The 10,658-nt window shown below is 39.6% G+C and overlaps 2 protein-coding genes across 3 annotated transcripts; both read left to right on the forward strand.

The window, feature by feature from the left end:
• The first annotated feature begins 274 nt into the window (after positions 1-274).
• Positions 275-5,011, forward strand: dguok (deoxyguanosine kinase). Of its 2 annotated transcripts, XM_042488324.1 has the most exons (8): positions 275-518; positions 725-902; positions 1,941-2,050; positions 2,140-2,339; positions 2,650-2,797; positions 3,006-3,121; positions 3,594-3,693; positions 4,508-5,011. In XM_042488324.1, exons 2-8 carry the CDS (start codon positions 794-796, stop codon positions 4,532-4,534), a joined length of 810 nt encoding a protein of 269 aa, XP_042344258.1. In that variant the 5' UTR covers positions 275-518; positions 725-793; the 3' UTR covers positions 4,535-5,011. The 2 variants fall into 2 exon arrangements, with proteins under 2 accessions (XP_042344258.1, XP_042344257.1); XM_042488323.1 differs by having other exon boundaries at positions 275-902.
• A 297-nt stretch (positions 5,012-5,308) lies between these two features.
• On the forward strand, positions 5,309-7,192 carry spaw (southpaw). Its single transcript, XM_042487814.1, has 4 exons — positions 5,309-5,320; positions 5,456-5,741; positions 6,116-6,924; positions 7,040-7,192. Exons 1-4 carry the CDS (start codon positions 5,309-5,311, stop codon positions 7,190-7,192), a joined length of 1,260 nt encoding a protein of 419 aa, XP_042343748.1.
• Positions 7,193-10,658: the final 3,466 nt, after the last annotated feature.

A 10,658-nucleotide genomic window follows, 5' to 3' on the forward strand; every position in this document is an offset into this window, starting at 1 on the left:
GCCATTGACCTCATGGACCTCATTCATCTGTAGAAACAGAAGTACTTCCGGATTTATGATCAAGGAAATATAAAATAAAATATTTTATAGTTTCCTTGCGACCAAACTCGTACGGTCATTCCTTCAAACGTCTTTGAATCTGAACGGTAAATTTGTGAAACCCAAGCAAGAGCGAATTCATCTTTTGCCACCACTTTTCTCTTCAAACGGGCAGGTTGTGGTTTGTCAAAACTTTGATTGTGAAAGCACAGAACACGACACCGGAAGTAGTTTATGTTTCTACTGTTTTTAGCATTTGGGCATAATTTAAAATGAAGTTACCTAAATAATTTTACCTACCAGCAGCTAATATGTTAAAATTGAGTGCGAACGCCACATGAATAATTAAGTCAATATATCGGCGCTCCCAAATGTAGCATTAGTAGCACATTTAGTCATAAATTGACTATTTTAACGAAAGCTGATGTTAGCATACCTCATGGAAAGGAGGAGCTAGCTACCATGAGCTTAGCTCAGCGGTAATGCAAAGTCTTTACTAACACTTATATTAGCAAATACCGAGTGAAATGCAAATGAATGTGACAATCTCTTTGTAGTTGTATTTATGCCTGTCGTAATGTCTGCCTTGCGTCGATGCGCTTTGTTACACCGTGTTTCCGAGTTAAAAACAGGTTTGATACCGTTCAGGAGATTTGGATATAATGTTAATGCGCCTCCTTCACAGTGGAAGACACCTGACAGCCTCCTGCGAGTTGGAAACACAGCCATAAAACAGACAACTTACTTAAACACAATGGCTAACAAGTCACGGAAGCTCAGTTTATCTTGTTCAAGGTGCCTCTCAACTGCAACTGAGAATAAAACAGCTCGAGTGAAGAGGGTCTCTATCGAGGGCAACATTGGTAAGATCAGCATTTTTAGAGTATTTAAAAAAACGTACAGCGTGTTAGTGGTCTGTGATCTGTATAAAGGACTGCTCTGCTCTTAATTTATCAGAGAAGGGGTGTGACTTATTTTTTTTATCATGACCCTTCCCGATACACGTGACCCTCCTGACACATGAAACCACCGTATTTTACTATTTTTACACCAAACTTAAGTATTGGAGGCAAAACAACCAGCAAACGGCACAGGAGTGAGCATTATCACAAAAACGAACAGCTGATTTCTTAGGGAAATGCAAATCCTCATTACAAATTGCATCATAATCACTCAGGCTGTATATAAATTTAAAGTGGGTGTGTGACAGCCACACACAAAACAACAAAATTTAATAAGCACACACATCACAGCACAATTTTTATTTTTAGGTTTTAGTTTTTTAGTGTTTACTTGTCTTGTGTTTTTTTTCAGTTTGTTGTTTTATCTGTTGTTTTTAATTTTCTGTTATTGTCTTGTGTTATTCTTTTTACTGTGAGCTGCTTTGCCCTTAAATATCTTCTGGATTAATAAAATTAATCTAATCTCACCCAATCAACATGCACACAGTCCACATTAGCATCATGAACTGATAATGATTGCTCTCCAAATAAGTTGTACCTAATACAACTGTGGCAGCAGTGGCCAGAATATCAATAACTTGGCATGGCAACTGTGATTAGATTATAAAAACTTGCACCTTGTTAATCGAAAGACGAAAGTTGAAAACAAAAAAAGAGCCTTTGTCATGCATGAAGGAGAGCAGAAATAAATGTCATATTTTTGTTTGTTTTTTTCAAAGTTGATTGTGCCTCTTCGATGCCAAATATAAAAACATAAATCCCTTCCTTGGGCATAAAAAATCATTTGAAAAGCCTCTCCCATATGCATTAGCCACTTCCTTCTCATAAAAAACAGTCCCTAAGATCAACATATTTACAGTACTTCAAAATTAGAAAATGTTGTGCCAAACTGTGAATGTTGGTAATATATAATTTGTGTTATGTCCTCTAAAATAACAGCTGTTGGAAAGTCGACCTTTGCAAGACTCTTGCAGTCAGCGTGTCCATACTGGGAGGTGGTGGCAGAACCAGTCAGCAAATGGCAGAACATTCAGGGCGGGACCTCAAAGGCATGTGCACATTTCCTCACCTTTACATCTTTTCCCAGCAAAAATCAAAGGAAGACAAGCCTGACCATCTCTGCTTATGTCTTTGACAGAAGACAGACGCGTCACCTCAGAAGACAGTCAGCAACCTGCTGCAGATGATGTACCAGGACCCTCAGCGCTGGTCATACACATTTCAGACATATTCCTGTATGAGCCGACTGAGAACGCAGCTGCAGCCTCCTCCAGCTCGCCTACTCAGCTCACAGGGAACACCTGTCCAGGTGTATGAGCGCTCAATCTACAGCGACAGGTGATTGAGCCAAGACAAAGAAAGTGATGTCATGTCAGGGAACCCCAATTTTGAGGAAGCCCATAATCATCCCACATGTGCGAGAAAGTGTTGATCTTCTGTGCCAGAGAAATTTTAACCACAGTGAGCTGCAGACCTACTCCACAGTCCCCACATTACCAGTATATTGTTATTATTATTGCCAATAATCAAAGTTGTATTCAGGTTAGAATTAGCATGAAATGGAAATATGCACTATTAACGCATCGAGCAAATGCTTTCTCTGTTATTTTGTTTGCTCGTAATTAAACTTGCCTCTCTGTCCTGTCAGATACATCTTTGCCCTGAACATGTTTGAGCTGGGCTGTATCAACTCTACAGAGTGGGCAGTCTACCAGGACTGGCACTCGCTCCTGGTGGAGCAGTTTGGACACCAGGTGGAGCTGGAGGGCATCATCTACCTCAGAGCCCCTCCAGAGGTATGGACGTAGGAGAATTCATGTTACAATTTCACGTTACATTGAGGAGATGCAATAAATCTAACAACAGTCATGAGGTAAAAGCATGTTTGCAGCACAAAATTTTAACTTGTGGCTGTTTATATTTATATTTTTGCTACTATAATGTTACATCTTTGACTTTTACTCTATTCTGTGTTTAAAAAGACATACTCTTGTCATCTTTCAGAAATGTATGGAGCGTTTAGAGCATCGCGGAAGGGCAGAAGAGAAAGGAGTGAAACTGGACTATCTGGAAAAGCTGCACATTCAGCATGAGAAGTGGCTTGTTGAAAAGACCACTGAGTGAGTGTTAATGACATCATGTCTGTGTTGTTTTTTCTCATCAGATTTTTGTTTTGAGTATCAGTGACCACTGAAATGTTAAATAAAACATGTGCCATTTGGAAGTGTGATGTAATTCTTCATAGTAATTATGAAGATGATCGACCATTTTTGAGGCATTTTTACATTCAGGTGGATTTTGTGGATGCAGGCCTGATATGCATGATGTAAAAAATATAAGGACATTACACTTAAAATTGCTATTTAGCTGTTATGATGGGTAAACGACTGCAAAAATCAAAAAATAAAACAACAAACACCAGCAGTGTTACAGACACTGTATTACAGGATGCTTTACACAGATTCCTATTTGATCATCACCTTTGAAATGTCTTTCCCTGCAGCTGTTAGTTGTTCTGCCGTGAACAGATGACGTTCAACAGTGTGTGGTCTGAGGTGGTCCGTCTATTACAGCTCGACTCTCTTTTTGCAGAATACATTTTGAGAAGTTGAAAAAGACACCTGTGTTACAACTTGATGCCAGTGTGGAGTTCCAGCGTGATCCAGAGGTGCAGGAAGAATTTATAACTCAGGTACGTGATGTAATGGCGGCTACACCTGGGTAAACCACACGGGGGCCCCGTCCTGAGACCTCATCTCTCATCCTCACACACCTCTTTTTCACTAAATTAGCTCTAAACAATTTAGAGTCAAAATGTTCTGATCAGTTCAAATTTAATCCCCTCCCCACTGCAAAAAACCACTAACACCTGCTAACATCTGGCTTTGTCTGGCTATGTAAATGGAAAAAAAATAAGATTGGCATTTACATCCGGATCAAATGACTTCGCTGTAGCCAAGGGTATTGCTCGGCCCCAGCTTCAATTGGCAGTGATGGAAATACAACACCTAGATGAAACTAATTTTAGCCCCTTAACTGGTGAGATGCATTGATGTGCCACCACAAAACACTGTCCGTCTCTGCCCTAGCAGCGCTCAAACATTATTCCAAATTAGTCTGCACAGAGTTTTAAACTGGGACTGAATAAGCAAGAGATAAAAAGACATAACCACTGTAACATTTTTACTGACCTCCATGCTGCTTTTTACTGTTTACTAACCTGGTTTCTGGCCCGTCCGCTATGTTGAATGTGTCATACCACTAAAACAAACAGAAAGGCATAGGCTCTAAGATGGTTTTCCCTTAATCAAAAAACACGTACACAATAATTTTAGTGGAAAGGGGTATAAAGGTGGAGGAATCAGAACAGAACCTGTTTCCATGTTGGTGAAAAAGGGTTAAAAGTCTTTGTTGTGAGGAGAATCATCACACTGACACATTACAGTTTTCCTATCTGGCTTTTGTTTCTGATCCATTGTGATCCTTAAATACCTTTTTATACACAGATGAAGAACTTCTTCAATGCTTTATGAGGAGATCATCGTCAGCTACCATCAGCAGTGGGAAACAAATGAGTCCAGTCAGACCTCAGTCAGTGAACTGCATGAACTGACCTACAACCACATGAGCCTCTCATAAAGTGAAGACATATAATATGAAATGTTCTCTTTTTGATAACTTACAAGACCATAAAACATCAGTATACAAATTTTATCTATCAAGAGAATTTTAGAGTTACATTGTTATTCAGCGTTTGATGTTTGCATGTTTTTTTTTTTTTGTTTTTGAGATTCACTGGGTAGTTTAAGTTACCTATTGTACTGTAATATTTATTCCACTTCCATCAAAACTAAATGTTTGATATCACTACTGTGACCATTTGAAAACACGCTTTACTGAGCATCATACAGTTTTGTGTATGTTACCATTTTACGCATTCCTGATTGACAAGAACGCAATAGCGTTGTGTTTGTTGTTTGCTAATAAATAAAGACCTATTTCTTTTGTGATTTTTTTTGTGTATTGTCTTTTTTTGAAATCGTATTTTTTAAAATTCTGTCTTTTATTCTTAGTTTCTGTATGTGTGAAATTTTACATTACTTCTGCCACTTTCACTGAACAGAAAGGTGCTAATGGCTATACGGCATTTAGTGAAGTGTTTGTTAATGGATTTTTACATTTCAGAAGGATTAGGCTCCTGAAGTAAGAATAAAAGGCCAGGCAGTTTGACAGGACAATGACCTTGGCTAAATGTTTTCTTTGTCCCCCCTCTCTGGTGTGCTCTGATGATCAGAGGGGCCGTTCAGATGCCTGGAGTGGTCAGGGGTCATCAAAGGGCAGCTGCCCACTATAAAAAGGGCCTGTCTGGAGCTCCGTCTGCACATCACATCAGTTCAGCGTGAGAGCAGCGGAAGGAAGGAAGGAGATCTTTGCCTCTCGATCATTTCTGTCAGAGTAGATTTAAAGTAAAAATGGAAGTCCTAACAGTTTTCTGCACATTCCTCCTCTGTTCTTTTGGAGTTGTTTTCTCCACACAGGGGCAAAAATATCTCACAGGCCTCCAGACAAGTTTAGCATTTAGAAATCTCTCATTTAATCATCACAGCAGATACCCAATGTACATGATGCAGCTGTACCGCTCCTTCAGGACTGCTGATTCCTCAGTTGCTGTCATTACAACACAAGGTGACACTTTGTTACCACGCAGTTCTGACTCCGTCACCAGTCTGATGGCCAGAGGTGAGTAAACAGTATTTTTTCCAGTGCTTATATGGCTGTATACTGTTGGTGTTAGTTTCTACTCAGTGTACTCTATCCTCCTCCAGCAGCGCTTTGATTGGTGCATTATCTGTGTTATCAGACCCTCCCTCTTTACAACCAAGCAAGTGTCAAAATGCTTATTCAACTTTAAAGGCTTTCTCTGTTTTATGTGAGAGGGTGTGTATATTAGCCCTCAGACGTCCTTGCACAGGGGGGTTCAATACACATCCTGTCCTGTTCACCCTCCCGCTCCACTGCTGTGACATTTGTCCACTGATCTGGTTTGTCCAGAATCCTCCAGACTGCTGTGTGTAAATCTGAGTTTTCATTTACATATTTTGTTTCATTTTTAGGTTGCTATCAAGTTGGTGAAAGATGGACCGTCACGTTTGACATGTCCTCCATCTCTACCAGTGACCTTGTCCAGCTGGCAGAGCTTCGGATCAGACTACCTGCTTTCTCCCGCTCTAAGCATGCCATTGTGGATTTATATCACTCCAGAAAGCAGAGCTGTGACCTGGGCAGCACATCATGCCAGGATGAGCAGCTTTTCCTGGGCAGCTTTGACACATCAGCCAGCAGCACAAAGTCTTCCTGGAAGGTTTTTAATGCGACTGCGCTGTTAAAATATTGGTTGTATCAGGGAGACGGAGCATCGAGCCAAGAGGCCTCAGGAGAGCCTGAGGGGGACCATGGGAGCGGTGCTGGTGATGAAGGGGAGAAGTCCCTCTTCAAAAATTTGGGATTAAAGCAAAGAAAAATACACCATCCAACCACAAACCGGGTCATGATGGTCATCTTCTCTAAACATAACATGCCCCAGGAAGGCCAGGCAGCATACAGCCTCATTCACACTGTGGAGAACTCAAAGTATGTGACAATGGACAGAGTGAGCAGTGACCGCCAAAGTCGACGCCACAAAAGGAACAGAATGGAGAGGATGAGGGTGGCTGCAGGAGCTTCACCCACTGTTGCTGCACCAGCAGCAGAGCCGGCCCAGAGGCCGCTGTGTCGGAGAGTAGACATGTGGGTGGACTTTGACCACATCGGCTGGGACGAGTGGATAGTGCACCCTAAACGCTACAATGCATTTCGCTGCGAGGGAGAGTGTCCTTCACCACTGGATGAGTCCTTCAGCCCCACCAATCACGCATACATGCAGGTAAAATTGATTTTTAATACAGTTTTTTAAAATATATATTTACAATTATTTACTAATATTTGTACAATATACTTATTGTATTATTTACAATGTGAATTTTTCCTATATTTCTCAGAGCCTTCTGCAACATCACCATCCTGAAAGAGTGTCCTGTCCGTCCTGCGTGCCAACGCGCCTCAGCCCGCTCTCCATGCTGTACTACGAGCACGACGATTTGGCCCTGCGGCATCATGAGGACATGATTGTTGAAGAGTGCGGATGTCACTGAACGCCAGCACATCACTGTTTTCACTGCAGCTACTGACAGAGTATAATCCTGATTTTTAATTAGACTACATTTTTACTGTTTTCATGTAAAAAATAATGTTTAAATATTCAATTTAAAGTTCCTAGTCATGGGCTCTTACAATGAATGACAGTATATGACTGTTAAGTTGATTGTCAAAATATTTCATCCATACTGGGTGGTACACAATATTTTATATATTTATACAATATAATGTTTATTTTGTACATAAAATATGAAAACATATTAAAATATTATATTTTGACATGAGTGTGATGTTTTATATTTGAATGTTCTACCTCTGACGCAATTTGGAATGAGCCACATAACATAACATGCAATTTGAAGGGCAAATTCAGAAAAATTACAGTAAAAGGTGAAAAGTAACTTCTGACTTTTAACAATTTTTTTTTTTGGGGGGGGGTTCTTTTTAAGTTGCTAATTGCTTTCTTCACATTTTTTCCTAGAGAAATTCAGTTAAATTTCACAGGCTTCAAAGGGTTAAAGTCCAAGTGGAGTTACAGATCTTTTTAGATTTTGTGAAGTCGAGTGTCGGGCCAAGTCATCAAATTTCTGAGTCTAGTCTGTCTCGAGTCCAATCATGAGTCCAAGTCATGTGACACAAGTCAACGCTTCTGCAATATTTAAAAAAAAAATGAAAACATACAAGACAGAAGAAAGGCAAGTTTTTATCTGAGTTACTGCCTTGAAAAATGTAGGTAAATATAACTATTCATTTTAATTCATGATTTCTTTACATTGTCAAGTTTCATTAAAATGTAGTTATATTTACTCAATTTTGTGATGTTGCAACGTAAAAAACTTAAATTAAATCAATCTTTCAAGTTTAGCAACGTCATCGAACCAAATTTACTGTGCTATTCATATGTATTCAACTAACTGCAAACTAGTCAATTATATTTGTTTATTTCTGAACATGTTAAGAAAACAGAATTTGCAGATCTATTAACTTCATCATTGGAAAAAGTCCTCTTTGTCATGATCAAGTTAAGTCTGACAAACTTGGTTTACTGAAGTTGTTAAAATTTAGGAAGAACAAGGTAATTCCATTTGTCATTTTTAAGTTGCAGCAACTTCACAAAATTAAGTAAATACAACAAAATTCAAGTAACTTAGATATAAAGTAAACATAACTGAAGATTAATAGTTATATTTACTTCTTCTTTTTTCAAGGCATCCATTACCAAGATTTTTTAAAGGTAAGCTCAACTTGTCAGATTTTACAGTGTTGTAGTGATTGCCTCTGAATCTCACAGCAGTTGCTATTACAGAATGAAATCCACTGACAAAAACATTTCCTGGAGGCTCAACTTGCTCATAGATACTCATCTACATCTTAATCCCACTTGTCCTCTCTGATTTGTGACCAGCTAACATCTTAGTGTATTTGCCTTCCTCACCTCTAATCCACATCTTTGGGCCTATTAGAGCACACACATCATCAGAGGTCATTAGTGTCCCTTCTGGCAAGGCTCCTTTTGTTTATTGTGTTCAAACCGGCAGGCAGAGTGGAACTATGCAAAAACTATACTATGGGATGGGTCAATGGGGGAGAGAAGAGCAGTAGCAATTGTTTATTTTGGGGGGGGCAGGAAGCTGAGGTGACAAGGGGAGACCCCAAACAAACAGAGAGCAATGTGAGGGAATGGAGAGAGTCAACGTCTGGATGCTAAAGCTACTGTGGAGGACGGACAGGGTGGACTGGAACTGATCAGCTGAAACTGTTCAATCCACACATCTAACCAGGACAAGACCAGACAGGACCAGTTCTCTCTCAACTGTCAGTTTTATTCACCTGGTGGTTTATCTTCTCACCGGTTTTAATGCAGGAGAGCTACACGCAGGCTTATCACAAAAAGTTCTATGTGCGTATTTATGCTTAGTTACACATTAGCAAAGTATCCAATCCATCTGCTTATGAGCTACACAACCTTGACCCTGTTTGTCCAGAGAAAAACAACTCAGTATCCTGAACCTTCCTGTCCAAAACTCCCTGGTGGCCAGGGAATTTGCACTCTTACTTCACTGGGGATTATTACAAATTAAAAGTGATGTAAAGGGCCCTGTCACAAACTTGTACTCCTCAAAACTGCAAAACTTTTGACCGCAGTTGTATTCAAATTGCCCTACAATGTGTATATGTATACACAGGGTTTACCACACATTTTCATGGAAAAAAATTCCAAACTTTTCCAGGACTCTTCCATGATTTTTTTTTCTTGCCACCCTGTTTTTAAACATGGCAGATTCAAATTCTATTCAAACGTAATTTCAGCTAGTTGACATAGGGGAAGGGAGAGACAAAGCCAGCGAGAAAATGACTAAACAAACATGATGGTACACAAAGAGCTGTTACACATTGGACAGCTTTGTTACGTCGACAGCTGACTTTTCTTTTATGTTGTATTACATGGAAGATTATGCATGGGATATTTTTATAAAAAAAATCTTTATACACAACAAACTTCCATGACTTTTCCAAAATTTGGTGACTGATTCAACAACTTGTCCAGACCTGGAAAATGTAATTGTGAAATTCCATGACTTTTCAGTAAATATGATGCCCGATTTTGCATTTACTGAATGGACCAATAGGTACTTTTGAAGTGACATAGTTGGATAATTGAAGGGACAGTTCACCCCCAAAATTAAAATACATATTGTTCCTCTTACCTGTACTATTGTGCTGTGCTATTTATCAATCCTGCTGTACCTACGGCACACCTAACAACACCGAGTTAGCTAAAGTTGTGGCTCAACCAAAGGGGACATTATTAATGGTTACATCTTGTGCTGTCACGAGCCTCTCATCCATGAGTGAATGCATGCTCCTTTCGGTGTAGTGATACAATTGGTGTGTGTAGTTCGGGAGAAATAAAATAGTTCCTGCATAAAACAGCTCAGCTCATAACAAGGTATGTGGATCAGTAATAAGGTCATGATTCAAAGAAAGAGATATTGCTGTTGAGTCACTACAGCCAACATCTCCAACACGGCAACTCACACAAAACAATCTAGATTAAAAACAGCACTACAGATAAGAGAAAATGTTACATTTTTGATTCTGGGGTGAACTGTCCCTTTAATTGACTAACGCAACCTTACTTGCACATTTTTTGCACAAACTTGGAAATCAAACAGAGGAACAACACACTAGCTCTGCACAACAGCCTACCAACACAGAAATAGTTCAGTGCAACACTGCCTGAGTTGTCCCAGGACATTCATTATTTAGAAGCATTAATATAATTCACTCATCAAAAAAAATCTGGTAAGCCACTTCAGAATGAGTCCAGCAAAATACAGACACTGAAAAGCAACAAGGTGCCAACAGCAGAGGTGGCTTGGAAATGTTGCAAGACATGAATTTGCTGTCTCTTAGGAAAGAGGGAGTTTCTCTCAGCTATGTACAGTTGTTTATTGACCT

This window comes from Plectropomus leopardus, chromosome 6 (genome assembly GCF_008729295.1).
Source record: "Plectropomus leopardus isolate mb chromosome 6, YSFRI_Pleo_2.0, whole genome shotgun sequence".
In the NCBI taxonomy this organism is placed as follows: domain Eukaryota; kingdom Metazoa; phylum Chordata; class Actinopteri; order Perciformes; family Serranidae; genus Plectropomus; species Plectropomus leopardus.